Source organism: Enhydra lutris, unplaced genomic scaffold (assembly GCF_002288905.1).
Source record: "Enhydra lutris kenyoni isolate GAN:26980312 unplaced genomic scaffold, ASM228890v2 scaffoldscaffold37, whole genome shotgun sequence".
NCBI classification, from domain to species: Eukaryota; Metazoa; Chordata; class Mammalia; order Carnivora; family Mustelidae; genus Enhydra; species Enhydra lutris.
Window position 1 is genome coordinate 14,309,272 of NW_019154121.1, and position 21,221 is coordinate 14,330,492.

Below are 21,221 nucleotides of genomic sequence, written 5' to 3' on the forward strand. Positions count from 1 at the left end.
GAATCGAGGAGCCATAATTGAGTGAACCAAGAAGCACAAAATTGACAAACACACACAGATACATCCACATACATATATATTTATCAGATTATGTATATAAGGAAGAAAAAATAATGGGACATTAGGGTAGAAGTTGAGAAAGTGATAGCGCTTGAAATGTATCATATTATGGCTGAACCTCAGTGAGTTGTTTCATTTTTGGAGAGGATTTGTGTGGTAAATAGTAAAGTTTTACTTATTGGGGTAATAATTTTGTATGTTTGGTATGTGTAAACCAGTATACACATTTAACATTTTAATAGAAAACAACAAATTGGCCTTTATAAAAGTTGTACCAAATTATTGACTTAAATACAGTTACAGATACCTCTGTACTCTTCCATCCTCATGAAAAGGTATCTTACTGGGTGTTCATTTTACATTGAGTGATTGAATAATTCAATAAATGGTGATACTGAGCCTCTTTGTCTCTTAAAATGCAATCCATACTTTGTTCATTGCCTTTCAGTATCTTTTGCCCCCTTCCTATTCGGTATTTTATTCTTTCCTGTTGTGTTTAATGTTAAGAGCTCACAGGCTGTTTATTTATTTTTTTTTTTTAAGATTTTATTTATTCATTTTTGGAGGGAGTGTGCATGCACAAGCAGTGGGAGTGTCACTAACCATGTGTCCCTCCCTCTCAGGCTGTTTAGTCAGATTAATCTGGGTTTGAATTCTAGCTTTACTCCAGTTAGATGAGGAATTTTAGTAACATACTTCAGCCAGCTTGCTCACTTTTAAAAATAATTTTATTTTGAAGTAATTTCACTTCCAGAAATGCTGCAAGAATAATATAGGTAATATAGGTAACTCCGAGAAGCAGGAAGCCAGATGTGGGGCTTGATCCCAGGACTCTGGGATCCTGACCTGAGCCGAAGGCAGATGCTTAGTGACTGAGCCACCCAGGTGCCCCCAAGGATCTTTTTTTACATATCCATCATGCTAATTTTTTCCATATGGCACATACACTGATACTATTTGTACAGGACAATGGATTAAATTAAGAACACTTCCTGAGGCTGAAGGGTTAAGGATTGATATCTTGGTGCATAGATAGCCTATTTGTACTGTTTGCTCTGGTACAATGGAGAAGCCTTGATTTAAGTTCTGAATTATTTCATCTGTAAGATGAAAAACAGTGATATTACTAGTCTGTTAGGGTCGTAGTAAGAATTAAATACTGTGTGTAATGCTTAGCACGTGGCAAACATTCCAACAAATAAGCTTTTGGTTTATTAGGTAGATAAATTGTTATGAGTTACAAGTATATTCTCTCTTTTTTAAACATTATGAAAAGTTTTTAAATCTTATGAGTAGTCTTATTTTTATGGCTTTCCTCTTTTTAGGACACTCAAAATGAGCTTTTCTACCCCCAAAATGATCAATTACCTATTCATGTTTTCATTGCATATATTTATGGATATAGTATTTTATGTTAAAGTCTTTGATTCATTTGTAACATATCTTGGTATAAAAAACGTGAGGTGGAGATCAGCTATATTTTCAAATAGAAGTATAGGATATTAAAAAATTAAGATGAATTACTAACCAGTAATGGTTAAATGACTTTTTGCTTATAAGTACTGCCTTCTTTAAATAAAGCCTCTTTTTTTGTTATTTTGGTAAATACTTAGTCATTCTTCAATAATTCACTCAAACATCATTTCTTTGAGGAAATCTTATTTCTCTTGTTAGATTTTATGTTAACATGTCGCCTCCATGAGGGCAATATAACCTTAGTCATAATATATCTTCAGGACTTACCACAGTGTCTAAACATAGTAGGTGTTTAGCAGTTTCTGAAAAGATGGCTAGAGCAGTTTGTAAATAGTATATTAAATAGTTTTTTTTTTAAAAGATTTTTTATTTTATTTATTTGACAGAGATCGCAAGTAAGCAGAGAGGCAGGCAGAGAGAGAGGGGAAGCAGGCTCCCTGCTGAGCAGAGAGCCTGATGTGGGGCTCGATCCCAGGACCCTGAGATCATGACCTGAGCCAAAGGTAGAGGCTTCACCCGCTGAGCCACCCAGGCGCCCCATATTAAATAGTTCTATGAAAAATAGATCCAGTTGCCTGTGGATTGATCTTTACAGTTGGTTATTAAATATCAGTCCCTGTGTTTTCTTTTTAACATTCCACTTTTTGATAGTACTAACTTAAAATTGAATTACCTTGAATTCTGAATTGGTTTGATTCAAAGTATCAAGACACTACTATATAATGAGCAAAAGACAGAATAACCCAGGTATTTTCTGTAAATAAGAACATGGGTGACCAGCCTTTAATCCATTGCTTTTTTATTTGAGAAACAAGTATCTGAATTTAATTATAATGTATTTAAGGAGTCCTAAAACTTGATGTTCTGTATGGAGTATGAATTGTCGTATATTTGGTCTGAATCATATTAAAGCACTTGGGTTTGTGAAATATTTGAGTCTTTTAAAGTCTAATATAAGCATTTGGTAGTTGTTAGGATTTTTCTTAATTGAGAAATTTGAAGTTCGTTGGAAAGACATGATGTGGGAGCTAGTGAGAGAAGGGGAATCAAAATTGTCCCTAGGGTTTCTGGTGTACGTCCCTGGGGAGATGGGCACCTTTTACTGGGAAGATTTTGGAGTGGAGTAGAATTGGGCATAGTGGTACAACATTAAGGATTTAGTTTTGGAAATACTAGTTTTTTTTGTTTTTTTTTTGTTTTTTTTGTTTTTTTTTTTTTTTTGTAAATTATACCTGGGGCTTTAGAATATCACCATTTTTTTTTTTAAAGATTTTTATTTATTTATTTGACAGAGATCACAAGTAGGCAGAGAGGCAGGCAGAGAGAGAGAGAGGAGGAAGCAGGCTCCCTGCCGAGCAGAGAGCCCGATGCGGGGCTCGATCCCAGGACTCTGAGATCATGACCTGAGCCGAAGGCAGCGGCTTAACCCACTGAGCCACCCAGGCGCCCCTGGAAATACTAGTTTTGACATGCCTGTTATTTATACAAGATGAGATATGAAGTGGGCAATTGGACATACTAACTTGGAACTTGGGAGTTCTGGTCCGGAGTATAAGTCTGTCATTGGCATCTTGGTGATTTCTGTGTTGGGAATGACAGATTACTTGGGGGTTTAAGTATAGAGTGAGAGGATGGGGCCAAGGAACACTTTAAGGTACAAAACATGTATTTTAGAGGATGTGTAAAGAATGAGGAGCCAGCAAGACACGGAAAATGTGATAGTGAAGAAAACACTGTACGTCTAGTCATATAATGTTAGACAAGTACCCACTGGAGAATCAACATGGATTTTCTACTACATGACCTAAACTAGTGCATTTTAAGTTGAGAGGAGTAGCTGTTTATAAGTAAATGTAGGTCATTTGTAAATTAGAGAAAGTCTACACACTTTCTGGAAGTGATTTTTTTTCTGACAAAAGGTTATGAACAGCACTGTTCTTGAGTCTAATATACCTGGGTTTACATAATGATCCTACCACCTATTAGTTCTCACCTTAAGACAGTTATATATCTCAAGGAACCTAAAACTTCATCAAACAAAATGGGAATAGTCTATCTATAGGATTTTGGTGAGCATTTGAAAAACATACACCAACCCTTAAAATGGAGCCTGATGTTCATTGTGTACCTTAGCCCCAGGTACCTCTTACCTAGTGTTTTGGGGACTACTTTTGTAAAATTCTAGTTTTTTCTGACACTGCTAATATTTCTTATATCTTTAGACTAAATATCTAAAGTAATATTTAAATCTTTGGGAAATTTTAATAGAATATTTAGAAGCATTCCTCTTAAATATCACATATTTTAATGGCTTATAAGTCATTGCAGTTTGAGTCATCATAAATAAAATCCCTTAAATAAAGCAGTGCTTACTCTGACTTGAGTTCATCTCCTGGCTCCATCATGTCCTAAATGTTTAGTGATTTGAGGCCAATGATGATTTCTTTTTTTTTTTTCTTCAATTAAAAAAAAAATCTGTAGAATTGCCCTTCACACACATGAGTGGTGTGAGGATCAGATGATTCCTCATGTGAAAAATATGCTGTAAATCTGGCTGTATAATGTAAGCTTTGATTTTTATGTCTAATGTTTTTACACCTTTTTTTTTTAGTTCTTTGATGTTGGACATACAGTGTTTCCTGTTTTGTTTTTTCTCTGTAAGACTTTCGTTGAAGTGTCAGGTTTGATAATGATTTAAAAATATGTGATGTTTTATAGCAACTTATTCTCTTTAGAGAACCAGATGAGAGCTTAAACTGTAGATTTAACAACAATTCTTTTTTTTTTTTTTTTAATTTTAAAAACAGGGCTGATGGTGTTATGAGAACAATGAACACAGAAAAACTCCTCAAAACTGTACCAATTATTCAAAATCAGATGGATGCCCTTCTTGATTTTAATGTAAGTTGATTGCGCAAATGCTTTTATAAAAATTTAAGATTTAAAAAATATGCATTTTTTTATTATTTTTTTAAAAGATATTATTTGTTTGACAGACCGAGATCACAAGTAGGCAGAGAGGAAGGGAAGCAGGCTCCCTGCTGAGCAGAGAGCCCAATGAGGGCCTCTATCCCAGGACCCTGGGATCATGACCTGAGCCGAAGGCAGAGGCTTTAACCCACTGAGCCACCCAGGCACCCCTAAAAAAGTACATTATTGATCATAGTCTTTATTCTCAAGTTTTCATAAACTCTTAATTTTTTCACATTAATATCCTGTTTGGCTAAGGACTCTATATAAATGTGGTCCCAACCTAGGTAAATTTGAATTTTTATGATTTTTTTAGATTTGCTCTGACTTGTTTGGTGTTGCTTCTCTAGCTCTAGAATTATAAGGTATACTAGCTAAAGAAAGTGATAGGTGAAAGGATTGATTGAAAATCAAAATTTTTTTGATAATGGTTTTTAGATTTTAAAAATAGGTAAAGATTTTCTTTATGAATAGCCAATATAATATTTCACCTTTGTCTGCATTGTAGGACCAAAAGCATATCAGTTATTAACAAATACAGGAAAGTTCAAGTACACTTGTTATACACACACCCACACACACACACACACCCACACATACAAAACAGCTTGTTATATATAAAGCTGTTGCTGAAAAGCATTGTGTTCCCTGAAAGTTTTGTTTCAGTGACCATTATTTATTTATTATTTATTTATTTATTTATTTATTTTTAAAAGATTTTATTTATTTATTTGACAGAGATTACAAGTAGACAGAGAGGCAGTCAGAGAGAGGAGGAAGCAGGCTTCCTGCTGAGCAGAGAGCCCGATGCGGGGCTCGATCCCAGGACCCTGGGATCATGACCTGAGCTGAAGGCAGAGGCTTTAACCCACTGAGCCACCCAGGCGCCCCCAGTGACCATTATTTAAACCAAGTTACCAACCTTGTCATTTGTTTGTGATATGTGAGGTGTTAGCATTTTCAAATCGGTTCTTTTTGGGGGCATCTGTCTTGAGACATTTTATTTTAGAGCTTATATAAGTACAAGTTAGTGAATGAAACTTTGAAAATTTCATACTCAAATAGATTTTTTCTTTAACTTGTGCTATTAATTGATAGTCTTTAAAGTTCTTGAGGGCAGGGACCAGGTCTGCTTTTTCTCTACTATGTCCCCATTGTCAGGAGTATGTGGTGCTTAGAGTACATGTTGAGTTAAACAATAAATGAATTCTGTAGATGCTTCATAGACTGAAATAGGTTATTAAACTATGGCTTACTGCCTGTTTATATGGCTTGTGAGCTAAGAATAATTTTTATATTTTTAAATGGTTGAAAATAATTTTAAAGAAAAGAATATTTTTGACTGGTGAAAATTATATGAAATTTCAATTCAGTTTCTGTAATAGTATTTTTATAATACAGCCAGGCTCACTGGCTTACATATTGTTTATGGATGCTTTTTTGATGTAATAACAGAACTGAGTAGTTGTGACTGAAACCATATAATTTGCAAAATCTAAAGTATTTACATTTAGGTCCTTTACAGAAAATGTTTGCTTATCTCTAGTGTGGAAGACATAGGGGATTGGTGTAACTATGGAGCTTTAGTTTGGTTTTTATTAGAGAGAGGGTCCAACTGTGAAACTTAATTCACCTGATTAATTATGAATATTTTTATAAAACTGTGTTCTTTTCAGTGTCTCTATTGTCCTTCATTGCATGTAACAATTTGCCTGATGTTCCTTTTGGCAGGGATTTGGAGTTTTTCTGATTTTTTTTTTTAACTCAGAAAATGAATGGGAAGAAACCAGAGAGGGGGGGACACACTAAATTCTATTTGTGTGTTAGTGTGTGTTACCTACCCATTTATAAATCCAATTTTGTAGGGTTAATGCCTAGAAAAGATTGGTGGATCAAAGGACATAAACACTTAAATTTTTAATAAATACTGCCAAGTTACATTACAAAAGGATTAAGCCCAGTCACTTGTCAACGAGTGCCTGTTTTTCTTCATCCTTGTTGGCACTGAGTAGTAGCTTGGTTTTGATTGTTTTGGTATCTCCTAGTCTGGTGCTGAAGAAAGGATAGTTCTAGTCTAGCTTAATTATTGTATTTTAATTTGCCTGATAAGGGAAGTCTTTTCAACATGATATGTGAATTGTCTGTCATCTGCTTCATTATTAGGATTCTCTATAATGGAAGTCAACCTTGTTAGAGATTTGCAAGTATTTACCAATTTGTTGTTTACTGTTCAACTTTGTGCTTATGTTTTTCTATACCTAAAAGCAAGTTAATTGATTCATCCTTTTTATTCATTTCTTGAGATAAAACTAAAGGTATTTCTAGTATTTTTGATAGACAAATAGGTGCTGGTTTTTTTTTGTTGTTGTTATATCATAATTTAGTAATATTCTTTATGTGTGAGGTACTATGCTTTTTACAATCAGTATATCATTAAATTCCCCCATATGAAATAAAAATATTATCATAGCTATTGTGAAGGTGTTTGTTTATAATATTGGAAAAAGGTGTATTTAAAAAAATACATTTCTTCTACCTAGTTTAGCTTTGTGCCTTGGTGATTGCCTAGGAATTTCAGAAGTTACAGGGTATTTTTGTTCTTTGTGACTTATTTCTGAATTAAATTGAATGTTACAGAATTTTTATTTGCTTGTGCCTGAACTCTTGACAGATTTTTGCGCTATTTGGATGTAACTCTGATTGCAAGAAATAAATGTCTTTTTCGCTAATAAACTTAAATATTTGAATTTGCAGTTTTTGAAGGAAGTTTTTGTCATTTAATACATAGATTAGCTCATCTCTTTTTTTTTTTTTTCCCCTTAGGTTAATAGTAATGAACTTACAAATGGGGTAATAAATGCTGCCTTCATGCTCCTGTTCAAAGATGCCATTAGACTGTTTGCAGCATACAATGAAGGAATTATAAACCTGTTGGGTAAATATTGCTATAGTTTGTTGTTGTTGCTGTTCTTTTAAGATTTTATTTATTTATTTGAGAGAGGGAGAGAAAGCATAGCCAGGGGTAGGAACAGAAGGAGAGGGAGAGGCAGACTCCCCACTGAGGGAGTCCAGTGCAGGGCTCAATCTCAGGACCCTGGGATCATGACCTGAATTGAAGCCAGACACTTAATAGACTGAGCCACCCATGCCCCCCAACACTGTTGTAGTTTAATAACATTTTATTTTTTTTAATCTTGTGTCCTGTTGATAAATAATGTGTGAGTTGTTACTTAGAGCTGCCTAACCACTCGTTGGGTTATTGATGACGACAATTTATTTGGAGAAAAGATTTTTATACCTGATTATGGGTTAAGTGATTAAATACTTCTTTTTACAACTAGAAGTTTCAACTGGATGAAATTCTTTTTTTTTTTTTTTTTTTTTTTTTAAGATTTACTTATTTTAGAGAGAGTGAGAGTGTGCTTATGCACACACACGCGTGCACACCTAAGTGGGGTCGGGTGTGAGGGGTTAATGGGGTGAAAGGGGATGGAGGGGAAGAGGGAGAGAGACAAAGAATCCCTAAGCAGACTTCCCACTGAGTAGGGGGCCCTGTGCTGAACTTGATCCCAGGACCCTGAGATCATGACCTGGGCCAAAATCAAGAGCCAGCTGCTCAACCAACTGAGCCACCCAGGTGCCCCTAGATGAACTTTGTTTTTTTACATATATCTGTGTTTTTCTCCTATTAGTTTTACTATTTTTTAAAATATAAAATACCCTTAAAATTAAGTTGGAGTTTTTTCTCTGCCAGAAAAATCTTACTTCCTCACAATTCACTCCATAAAGAATTTTGATTGTAAAATAGATGTTTGTTCTAAGCCTAATTTTAAAATTGATAATTATTTTAAATGCATTAAACATTTATTTTTTGGGATGCCTTTTACTTTTGAGGCGTTTTAAGAATGTGTATATTCATTATATACAGAATGCAGTTCTATATATATAGAGAGAGGGAGAGAGTGTGGTTAGTTTTTCCAAGAAATTATCATTTTTTTCTGTGGGACTTGGATGGAGTAGACAAATTAACAGTTTAAAGAGTACCTAAGTATCAAGTGTCAGGTATCAAATGTTTTCACTCCACTGTGCTTGTTTTCCCTCCCCTCCCCTTTAAAAAAATTTTTTATTTAAATTTGCTTTTTATGAGCTTATTCACAACTTACTTCCTTTAGGAATGTTTTAATTTATGATGATAGGGAAATTGAACTTACTGTTTCTTAGGTAAAAGAAGGTTTTCTACAGAGTTTTGGGAATCTGTCTTAAGACCCTATAATTGGTATAAATGAAGCTCTTTGTTGCTGTTCATATAGTAAGTTTAAATAAGTTTTCCAGGTGACATTTGGACATGATAAAGTTGCCATCTTTATTAATATGTTACTACTAAGAATATTTGGAAGTAGAAGTTAATGCTGTTTTAAATGGAGAAAAGTATAACGTGTTAACAAAAAATGCAAATTATATTTAGGGAATTGTGAGGTAAGAAATTTTATAGAACAAACTAGTAATATAGGCGAAGTCAAATGATTTTTCTGTTTTGATATAATAGCACCTCTGTTTTAATTTGCTTTAAATGTCTAAGCTAATATAACACTTAATATTTTTCCTGTAGGGTGAGTGTGTTCTCTGAGACACCTGTATCATCTCTTTGGGGCTATTACTTAAGCCTTTTCCTTTTTGAGTGTTCTGTTTTGATGTGAACAAAAGCATTCTTACATTTACTTTTGGCAGAAAAATATTTTGATATGAAAAAGAACCAGTGCAAAGAAGGTCTTGACATCTATAAGAAGTTCCTGACTAGGATGACAAGAATCTCAGAATTTCTCAAAGTTGCAGAGGTAAACTGTCCTTAAGTTGACTATGTCTCTTAACTTGCCTTTTTGTCGTTAAGTATAGATTTTAAAGAAATAAGGCATTATCCAAATGAAAGAAACATCTTAAATATGATGAAGTATATAGTTAGTCATATCCATATGCTATTGTTGAATCCTTTGTTATGGTATGAATATGATGTGATATTGAATAAGATCCTGTATATTTAATTCAATATTCAATATTGAAAGGTATCTATTTTTAAATTGTTTATTTCTCTGCAAAATCAGGTAGATGGTACATAATGGTGGCAGAGATTTTTATGTTTGGCATTAGCCATGTATTTTAGCATATTTGTCCTGGTATGTGATAGAGAATATTCAGTGTGAGTGCAAGTCTTTTTCCTCCAGTGAGACTTGTAGATAGGGTCACATGGTTCATAGAGTTTTGTTCCCCCTACAGAAGTGAATTTAGTGTATATATTGTTTATCATTGATTATGAAAACCACGAATGTAAGTTGTAGGATAATTTTATAGATCTATTTAAAAAACAATTTCCTGGATTTCTAGAATAGTGTTACACTACTTTAAAGTGTTCTTTTTTTTTTTTTTTTTTTTCATTCCTCAGTCTGATGTATTAATGGCAAATATAGTTTAATAGAAAATTTTCCTCAAGAGGTTTTTTTTTCTTGTAAGAAAACACAGAATATTTTAAAGAATGTTAGCCTGAGCCAACAATTTAATTTTTAGTGAGCTCATTACGAATGATAAACTTTAAGATAATTCATAATAACATTTCTGTATCAATCTATAGAAATTATGCTTAGCCATCGACTGATAACCTCCGCATTTTTTCCCCACGACACCTAGAAAACGTTTTTTCCCTAGTGTGGTTTTAATTCTGCAGTGGGGTGTTATAAACTTGGGTGCTTATGTCCCGAGTTTGAACCCTGATTTCAGCTATACCATCTTGATACAGGTGTTAATCTTGGCATCCCATGGTTTCCTCATCTGTAAAAGGGGTTTTCAATAGTACTTACCTCACTGGTTTGTTGTAAAATTGCTCAGAACAGTATCTGACTTCTAGTTTGTGTCCTGAAGACATTTGCCATTATTTTTATTCTCTGCCACCTTGAGAAAGCACTTATTGGAATGCAAATGAATGTCAGTAGTGATCTTTTAAGGATAATAAACTAATATATATTTTATAGGAATTTTATATTATACATTTATATTTTCCAATGAAAAGAAAGTAATCTATAACCTTCAGTTCAGAATCCAGCAGATGTCCTATTTTGAGAACTCTTGGCCCAAGTAATTTTTTATCTGTATTGATGTGTACAAAGGATTTTTATAGGTAGCTGAATGGTGTTTGAAAAGTGTAGTTCATTAATTTTGGCAAATAAAGGAAGGATTTAGTTAGTTTAGACAAAAATATTTTTACTTTTAAGTTGTTTAAACTGTCCGAAACATCTTACTGAAGAATTTATCTTTTGCCAGAAACCATAATAAAAATAATAAAAAGCTAATAAAACCCTCCTTTTAAAAAAATAATTTTCTGGCATTGTCACAGAAGGCATTTGTGTTGTGGTAATGCTTATAGGCATTGCACAGAGCTTGCACAGAGGCAGCTTTCAAAGTTTCTGTTTTCTCTTTTTGTATACTCTACCCATCACCAGTAGAGATGTCTTGCTAGGATAATTTTGGATGATGACTGGGCTATAACTGATCAGTTATATCAAAGTAGTTAATGTGGAACTAGCAAGTTGGTGAGTCTAGCTCTATTACCATGGTGGTATTTCATTCTGTAGCAGATGAAATAGAATAAAACAGGATGATGAGACCTTTGAAGAAAATAGCTTTACGTTAGCACTTTTATGAAGTACACTGAAGTTTGTATTGGATTTAAAGTATCTCTCAAGGAGAAATCAGTGTATTTATTTTTTTTTTCCATTTCTTTTGGGTAAGTCATATACTAAAATAAGAAGAAGGTAGCATTTGGGACCCAGGGTGGCTCAGTTGGTTAAGTGCTTGCCTTCAGCTCAGGTCATGATCCCTGGGTCCTGGGATCTGGTCCACATCAGGCTCCTTGCTTGGCGGGGAGCCAGCTTCTCCCTCTGCCTCTGCCTGCCACTCCCCCTGCTTGTGTGCACCCTCTCTCTCCCTCTCTCTCTTTCTGACAAATAAATAAAATCTTAAAAAAAAAAAAAAAGGTACTGTATTTACTATGTTTCCAATAAATTCTTAAATGTTTTAATTTGTTGACTTTTCCCTTTAGCCTTTTACATTCTTTGCATTTGATAGTTGTAGTTATTGACTTTAATTTTAAGCCTTTATTTACCTCCAGTTCTTCTGGTTTGAACTGAAATAGACCATCTGCTCCGTATGATGTGAGAAATAAAATACTCTTTCATGAGACTGTCTTTGGGCTTGCAGATTGTGACAGCATAGCTTACATAGGTGCTCAGAAGATGCGGAGATGGTAACTTAAAGAGTCTTACTGAATTTCAGCCTCTAGTTCTCCGTTTATGACTTTCAGAGCCATTAAAGAACATCTAAGCCCTTGGGAATATTGAATGATACCTCTGGATATTAAATAGTCTTCTGATTTTAAAGATTATCTATCTAGAATATTGTTCGCAGTACTATCTGTAAATTTCATTTTCTAAATTTTAAATACTTATTTATTATAATTTTGTTTATTGAATACAATGCTTCTGCTTCTTACAGCAAGTCGGAATTGACAGAGGTGATATACCAGACCTTTCACAGGTAAATATATTGCTGTAATATCATTTCACTGTCTCCTGTCTTTCCCTGTATTGCTAGGTGTGAAGGGTACAAAGATGAATAATATGCAGCTCCTGCTGTCAAGGAGATCAGTGTAATTTTCTTGGCAGATTTTAACATGATACATTGCCTACGGTTGTGCTAGCATTTTGATCTCTTCATCTCTTATGTTGGTGGAGCTAGCCATTACTATACCATTCCTTTAGTTTATTCCCTTTAATTTCCAGTTCAAAGCCCAGTTTTAATTTAGGATTCTGTAGCCTGGTGGTTAAATATCTAAATGTTCAGCTCAGGTGTACCTTAGACTATATGTGATCTTAGGCAAGATACTTAAATTTCACTGTCTCAGGTTGTTCATTTGTAAAATGGATATAATACTAGTGTCTTCCTCATGGACTCAGTAATTACATATGAGGTAGTTAGCATGGGTCTGTTGTGCTATAATAGCTTTTTAAATGTTAATCACTGTCAACATTCTCATCTCTGACAAGAGCTCCTGGGAGTCTTAGACATTTTGTTGAGATTAGGGAGTGGTGTACATGTGTACTCAGTTCAACATAGTTAATGTTATAATCCAGTATTTTTGGTTTTAATTGGTTTTCTACTATATCTTTCTTGTACTAAGGTAAGGTCTTGTATATAGAGAGAAAATGCAGAGTGAAGGAAATTGTGCAAGTCGTAATTGGTAGAGAGATTGAGATTCCTGTAATCCAGTAACTCTTTATCTCAAATCCTAAAGATTACTTGGGGCAAGTAAATGCCACTGATGGCATTTGCTTCACTGAAAGGTAGTGAACAGTTCCTTTTCAGCTCACTGAAAAGGTTTCCTTTTGAAAGTAATTAGCTCTTCATATTAAGTTAAGATTTGCTATATAGCCTTTAAAGGCCAGTCTTTGTTTTTTAAAATAAAATTAAGCTAAATATCTGTTTCACTGGAATTTGATAAACTGTAAACATTTGCGTTATCAGCACACTGTTCAATATAAAAATCAGTTCCATCACCCCTGTTCTCAGGTCCCCCTCTGGTCACTACCTAGTCCTCTCCATAAATCACTGTTTTGATTTCTAATAACATAATTTTTTGACATCTTAAATGTAATATAAATAGAATCTTGCAAGTATTTTTCTTCTATCTGCCTTCTTTTGCTCATCATAGTGTTTGGAGTTCTGTCAGTCTTGAGTGTACCATTAATTTATTCCTCTTTATTGCTGACTAGTATATTTCACTGTGCGACTTCACAATTTTGTTTATCCATTTTCCAGATGATGGGCTGTGGGATTATTTGTAATTTTTTACTGTTGTTAATAAAGCTACTAAAACATTCTTGAACAAGTCTTTTCATGTGGAGATAGTTATTTATGTCTTTTGGGTAGATAATTAGGAATGGAATTGAATAGTTAAGCTAGGTGTATATTTCATATCATAAAAAAATTTCAGATCCTTTTTCAAGGTGGATGAATTCCAACCAACATTGTGTAAGAGTTTCATTTGTTCCATATCTTCACCAGTGTTCCATGTTGCTAGTCTTTAACTTCAGACATTCTAGTGGGCAAAAAATTGTATCTCATTGTGATTTTTAATTGGCATTTTCTTGATGCTGTTCTGTAGTTTTATTTCTGAGTAACTGTTCAAAGATAATGTTTGCACACTTCAATTACTCAACAAGTATTTATTAATTATAGGGAATGGGCCCAACAATATGTTTAGCTTTTAGGAGTATGTTTTTATTTAAAATTCAAATAAATATTTAAAAAAGTAATTACTTGCAGGAACCTCTCTTAATGTTTCATGTTTACATAGTCTCAGTTTTTATATTTTTGATTACATTTATTAATACCCCTTACTAGGTCATGCTTATATAATAAAAATAACTCCACTGTTAGTTAGTTTGTGAGGAATATACCTATTTATTACTCTCATATGTTAGATAATACTTAATTTTTTTTTTTTTTTTTGACCAGTGGCCTAATGATCATGAAAATCTTAATATCTGTACAATTTTAGGCCCCAAGCAGTCTTCTTGATGCTTTGGAACAACATTTAGCTTCCTTGGAAGGAAAGAAAATCAAAGATTCTACAGCTGCAAGCAGGTACATTATTCTTGGTAGGGCAAAGAGCAGGAGTGATGTTTCTGAGAAAGTTGATGAATTCCAAGTTACTTAACTTCCCCTTCTCTTGATTAATCATTTATAAAATGTGCTTAATAGCATCTCACCTCATAGAGTTGCTAAGGATTAAATGCATTAATACATGTAAATTTTTGGAATAGTTCCTGATCTTCAATAGATGGCAGTATCTCTTAAGATGATAAAACTGACTACATGGTTTGCAATGGTATTCATAGTGTCAGTATTTCTCTCAAAGGTGATAGTATATTGGGGCACCTGGCTGGCTCAGTCAGAAGAGCATGCGACTCTTGATCTTGAGGTTGTGAGTTTGAGCCCCACGTGGGGTGTAGAGATTACTTAAAAGAAATAAAACTTTAAAAAATGAGCAATAAATTTAAAAAATAAAACTTTTTAAAAAAGTGGTAACGCATCGATTCATATGGTGTCTAGTAATTTTCAGATGCCCTTTTACAAATTTGATTAACCTCCACTGTAGGCCAGTGAAATTTATGCAGTAGTAATTCTGGGACTCAAACCTATGATGTCTGATGTCAAATTTCATCATCTTTCTCTAATGCCAGTTGATTATTGACATATTTAAACAGCTTTTGAGCTGATTTCTAAGACTGAAACCAGTTAACCTTGAAAATAGCACAGATCATCTAATACTGACTGTGTAACATGAGTTTTGTATTGGGTAGTGACTTGAGTAATTCTCATTTTTTATTATGATGATTTTCTTTTAATAGCATGAAAAAAATTTGTGTAAAATATTTATAATGAGAACCTTCTTTTTCTTTAGACTTTTTATTTCACAATTATTTTGGGGGGGGTAACAAAATTTAATTTTTTTTAAAGATTTAATTTATTTATTTGACAGAGATCACAAGTAGGCAGAGAGGCAGGCAGAGAGAGAGGGGGAAGCAGGCTCCCCGCTGAGCAGAGAGCCCGATGTGGGCCTTGATCCCAGGACACTGGGATCAAGACCTGAGCCGAAGGCAGAGGCTTTAACTCACTGAGCCACCCAGGGACCCCCAAAATTTAATTTTTAAAGGAAAATGTTATTACTGGATTTTAGTACTTTTTAATTCAGATTTGTTCTTTGAATTTTCTGGTAGGTTTTTAGAAGCATAAGCCAAATTATATGGCTCACTTACTTGAGAAAATAATGAAAAATAAAGTCAAATAGTTCAGGTGTATATTGATTTAACCTCATACTTTTTTATCATAAAATTTGCCGGGTTTCTTGCATTTCTGTAACAACTGTATTACTCTTCCCTTCTAAGTTGTATCTTTATAAGTTAGAATTCTTTACTACATGGGTTTATGGTGCTTAAAATTGACATTTGGGAATTTAATGTTGTTGGGGTCTGTGGTATGGATAAGGTTTTGATACATAAGGAAAAGGAGGTGATCTGCTGTGTATCTGCCAGTGAGAGATGATGCATTCTACATGTGTGACGTTTGAAAAGGAAATTCTGGCTTGGCAAAAGACTAGCACATAGAAAGGAAGTGCCAGGTGGACTAATGACTGAAATAAAATTGATCTTCCTTTAAAGGAACCTGTGGTCCTCTGGGAACGACATCTTTGGGTGTTATTACACAGGAAACATCTAGACACACATTACTTGTTACTGGTACTCATATTTTAGTGTTCCTATAGTAGTACTGCCAAAATCTAGGATGTAAATTAGCAGAGTAATTTCCTGTGAGAAAGTCAATACATTTTACCCATCAGGCTTTTTCTGGGAGCACAGGAGCTCTTTCCTAATTGCATTGGTTCCCTCCCTTGGGACTTGGAAAAAGCAGTGTCCCTTAATGTTATTGTGAACCCTTTCCAAAGTCTAACCGTTAAAAAAGCAGTGAATGTTTGTATAAATTAGCTAATTGCTAATAATCCTGTGGGTAGAATATTTCATCTGAAGTACTGATTTTTACTCTATAAGGTAAGTTCATAATTGTAGTGCTTATCCATGGCCATGTTTCCAGACCATTTCATAACTATGTTGCAAAAAGCCAAATTACCTTTGTCCAATTATTCTAGGGCGACAACACTTTCCAATGCAGTTTCTTCCTTGGCAAGTACTGGCCTGTCTCTAACCAAAGTGGATGAGAGGGAAAAGCAGGCAGCATTAGAGGAAGAACAGGCTCGTTTAAAAGCTTTAAAGGTAGGTGTTTGCATTCTCTGTATTGGGAAAAACAAGTAAAGGTGTTCATCAAGTAATTGGGACCTCTAAATAGACTAACAGTATTTCATGTATAGTTACCCAGATGGGGTGAAACTCAGTAGTCGGATTTTTCATCCTGACATTGAATGGCTGATAAAACAGAGAATACCTTTCTGCTATCAGAACAAAATTAGATAATACTTTTTTTTCCAAGGCCTTAAAATCTGCTTTCTGGATTCCTTATGCTAGTTTCTTTTCTCAACAGGAACAGCGCCTAAAAGAACTTGCAAAGAAACCTCATAGCTCTTTAACAACCGCAGCCTCTCCTGTGTCCTCCTCAGCAGGGGGTATAATGACTGCACCAGCCATTGACATCTTTTCTACTCCTAGTTCTTCTAACAGGTATGTGGAGGGGATAAAGGTTACCTTTGAATATTTAGATTTAAAGATAGACTTCTCATAGAAATGTTACAGAACTTTTCAGATTTAGTTTAATTTGTGATTTTGTATTCATAAATTCACACAAAGGTGATAATAGTTCGTGATAGTGATATAATTAAGAGTTTATGTTTTGCATATTTAGGAGATGAAAGATGGCTGAGTTACAAATTCATACTAATTGGAATGTAGTAGGTTATCTCTGTGCAGCTGTTTCATTTATGTACATGGATATGTATTCTATTTCACAGTATTCTTTCATTGGATATTAAATTAAATGTCTTTGATGTCTGTTCCCAGGTGTTAAACTCAGTGATCTGGAACATAGTAAGAGTTTAGAGTTGCCAGGTTTCTGTGGCAATTGAAGCCTACCAGACTAACTTCAGTAATCTTGTTGTGTAATTAAAGCTACTGAACAGTGGAAGTTAATATTTCCAGGCAAATTAGGATAATTGGCTTTTTCTAAATTTGTCCTGTCTTTTACCTCGGAGTGGTTTAAAGTCTTAAGTTTGGAATTCAGATTCTGGTTTGAATCCTTGCTCTGTTTGTTCTTCTGTTCTTTCATTCCTTCTCTCTTTTTCTTTTCTTTTCTTTCTTTTTTTTTTTCCTTTCTATCTCTGTCTCTATCTCTGTCTCCAAATAAGATGTATGGTACAGTTCAGTGGTTCTCAATTTTTAATAAGCATCAGAATCACCTGGAGAGTTTCTGAAGCCATAGATTTTTGAGTGTCACCCCCAGAGTTTCTGATTCAGTAGTTACAGGGGTTTTTCATTTCCAGCAGACTCCCAGGTGGCTAGTATAGGATTTAGCACAATTCTTAAGTAGCATATGGTAGATGCTCCACAGAGAGAGATAGGGTTTTCTTTAATTTTGTTATTGTTGTTGTTTATTTTATTAACTCATTCTTATAACATCTTCCCTCCCATTTACTGAGTCCACTCATAGCTCAGTATAACTTTTACTCAGTTGCTACCTCTTCCCTAAAGTCTTAATAGATGCTTGTTGAATCGTTTTTTTTTTTTTTTTCCCAGCTTTATATTATTTTTTTATTTTGTTTTTTAATTTATGTGCTATGTTTTTAGAATCCTTCTTAAATAACATGAAGTGTCCCTACTTGGAGACCTTGGAAAGAAGTCTGTCTTAGGAGAGATAAATGGAAAAGATCTTGAATGTTTGAGAATTAAACAAATTATTAGATAAAGAACTAATTTGACTATGTTTTATTTCACTTAATACACTCAAAGTTTTTACCTTTTTAATTGTAACTGAGGGCAAGTCTTATAGCCTATTATAGAATGCTTTATTGCCTGTTCTTTTTTTTCTCAAGGCATTAAATGCATTTGTATTTTTACTTACCTGTCAAAACTATTTTTTATGTCTAAAAGGCATTTTGTTTTTGAGTAAGTAAAAAATGATCTGTGCTATAGTACACACAATGCTTCAATTCAGGGAACTCTAGGATCTTTGAGTTGTTACTCCTTAATCACATAAAAGTCTTACATATCGTGTAAACAGTGCCTCCAGAGTTGTGTAATAGGTTGACTCTGTTGTAAGTTTATATCATGTATGCATGCATAATTTTTTCCTATATTGTTGGTATATTTGGATATTGAAGCAATAGAAGGAAGTTAACAGGTATTTTTACTTTGCTAAAGGTATTAGTATTACCAGTGTAATTGAAGTTCTTTGAAGATTAAAAGAAAACAAATTTCCTTACAAAAATTAAAATTGCCAGGATATTTCATATTTCAGAATCGTGTTGTTTAGCTTCATTTCAGTAAAGAAATCAGTATTTTCCTGGGGAAGTCACTGATGCTTTCCAGAAGGGCTATAATTATTTGAATCCTATATAAACTTAAAATACGGTACATGAATTTTTTTCCCAAACCTCCTTAGAAATACACTGTTATAAGTAAAAACTTGCTGTTAAATATATAAAGGATATGCAACTATTACCTTCCTGAAAGTGTTCCTCCTTTTGAGGTTTACATTACTTGGCCTTTTTTCACTTTTAATGTTTTTTATTTACTGGGCAGGAGAAAGGAAGTGGCTGATAGAGCAACATTTACCTAATAAATAAATAACTCATCTTTTCAAAATATTTTCCTAGCACATCAAAGCTACCAAATGATCTGCTTGATTTACAACAGCCAACTTTTCACCCATCTGTACTTCCTATGTCAACTGCTTCTCAGGTAGCAAGTACATGGGGAGGTAAGCATTAATGAATTCTGCTTTTTATGTTGTATAGGCCACTCCCTTTCCCATTCTGTAGTGTTTTACTTATTTGTGTAGTTTTTGGTTACACTTGATAAGTGAGAATTTCAAAAATATTACCATGGCATTGAGGTCATTTTGTTCCTTGAAGACATTTTCATGTATTTGTAAATGTAATTTTGGAATTTCTGTTCAATTAAATTATGAAAAGTTTTAATAAAGGTGAAGAGGAAGGTCCCAGTGTATGTTGAAGTATGAAATCATTCTTTCAGTGTTGAGTAACTGTTCCGTAATCAGAAAATGCCCAAGGGTTATTTTGTTTTTGGTATAGGAAAAAAAGTGACTTACGGGAGAAAGAAAACTTCTGTCATGTAAATATCTGATAAGGTTCTAATAAAACTCACATGGTGTTATCAAGTAGTAAACTGTGTTCTGACTGGGACTGTCATGACAATCTTTATGTTACTTGTATTTAAAACTTGTAGTTAGTTGAGACCTATAAGATTTTGGTACTCAAAGAATTTTCCCCTAATAGTAACAGGAATGTTTGTTGCCCTGTAGTAGTTATTGATCTTAGGGTGACTATATCATGATCATTGACCTAGCATCTTTGAGGGATTTTACCTAGTCCATGTCAATTTTTAAGCAGTTTTGCATAGACATATAGTATGTTTTCAAATTATTTCATTTGGTTGGTTGTGATGCTTCTGTTATGTAAGTATTATTTTATGAACACTCAAAAATTATTTGCTAGTAAAAGGGGAGATATTCTGAGCAAGGATACTGTCTATAGAATAGGGAATGGCAAGCTACCTTAAAGTTTTATTTGGTTCACATGTAAAATCTGAATTGATCAGCTTACTTCTCATAGCGAGATAAAGTTAATTATTTTCAAGAATTTTTATGTTAGTATGAATTAGACTTGTTTCCTCTATATTTTAATGATTCGAATTTTAAGAACTTTTTTTCAGTTTTTATAGTTAATTCTTGAGGCTCTGTGTAGTATAATAGAGCACAGTCTCTGAAGGCAGGAGTTTTTATTTTGTTCAGTGCTATATTATCATTGCCTAGGACACTGATTTTTAATAAGTTTGTTGAATGAGTGGATGTTTTCTTTTTTTCTGGACAGGTTATTTCTGGTTCAGGATATGGCAGGTAACAGAAATAGTAAAACGCTAAAATACTAGATTTCTAGACTAATCTTGTTAGTCATGACTTGATAAAAAAAAAAAGGATTTAGAAGATTAGTTTAGTTTAGCTAAATCTTAAGTTCTCTGAGTTAATTCCTAAAACTGATAATCTAGTTTAAAGTCAATAAATACTTTAGAATTTTTTATCTGAGTGAAACATAGCAAATTTAGAAAGTAATTTTTTAAGATTCTAATGATATATCCTAATTTTAGGATTTTTAATCTGGCAAAATTTACATGCTTATTTTCTGCTTACTGTGAATTGTTTTAGAAGTTTAGTAGAATTGACATGACCATGTAAGCAGTTTTAGCTTGCTCCACCCCCCCCCACAAAAAAAGAAACAAAACAAGTAGTTGTTTCCAAAATAGATGAGAAATTTTACAGAAGTCTTAGTGAGAACTAATACATTTCAAAGAAACTGAACTGTGAAGTTATTTTATTTGGACACCATATATAGTTAATTCTAATAATTAACAAATTAAAAAGTTTTGGCTTGGGATTATTGAACTCATATGAAGGCAGATAGACTATTTTTGTGGGAGAATAATTTCACGAAATTTCAACCTGTAAAAGTCGTTTAATGTCCTGTTAAAAGAACTCATTTCATAGCAGTCTGTGGGTGAATACTGTATGTCGGAACATACTTAATTCTGTCTTATTTTTCTGTTTTAGGTTATTTTTCTCTTGCTCCTATTTCCATCAAAAATTCCTTCATATTTTAGCATTAGGCTTGTTATATACAAGTGAGGCCATTAAAAGTACTAAAAATACAAATCAAGTATGGTGGGAACAGAGGCTATAGCAATTGACCATTATTTTTCCAAAAGCTTATCATTATATATGAGGAAAGGACAGTAATGTTTACTGTGAACCTCTCAACTTAAGAATTAAATCTTGTCTTGGGGCACCTGGGTGGCTCAGTGGGTTAAGCCTCTGCCTTCGGCTCAGGTCATGATCTCAGGGTCCTGGGATCGAGCCCCACATTGGGCTCT

At 33.7% G+C, this 21,221-nt stretch overlaps 1 protein-coding gene across 10 annotated transcripts in view; it reads left to right on the forward strand.

Moving 5' to 3' along the window:
- LOC111154411 (phosphatidylinositol binding clathrin assembly protein) overlaps positions 1-21,221 on the forward strand; it is a 104,943-nt gene that overhangs the window by 44,627 nt on the left and 39,095 nt on the right. For all 10 annotated transcript variants that reach the window (XM_022513988.1, XM_022513987.1, XM_022513978.1 and 7 more), the window contains exons 5-12: positions 4,344-4,437; positions 7,330-7,441; positions 9,235-9,341; positions 12,046-12,087; positions 14,111-14,196; positions 16,259-16,382; positions 16,648-16,784; positions 18,932-19,035. In XM_022513988.1, the coding sequence (XP_022369696.1) occupies positions 4,344-4,437; positions 7,330-7,441; positions 9,235-9,341; positions 12,046-12,087; positions 14,111-14,196; positions 16,259-16,382; positions 16,648-16,784; positions 18,932-19,035 (806 nt within the window). The remainder of the gene's footprint in view (positions 1-4,343; positions 4,438-7,329; positions 7,442-9,234; positions 9,342-12,045; positions 12,088-14,110; positions 14,197-16,258; positions 16,383-16,647; positions 16,785-18,931; positions 19,036-21,221) is intronic.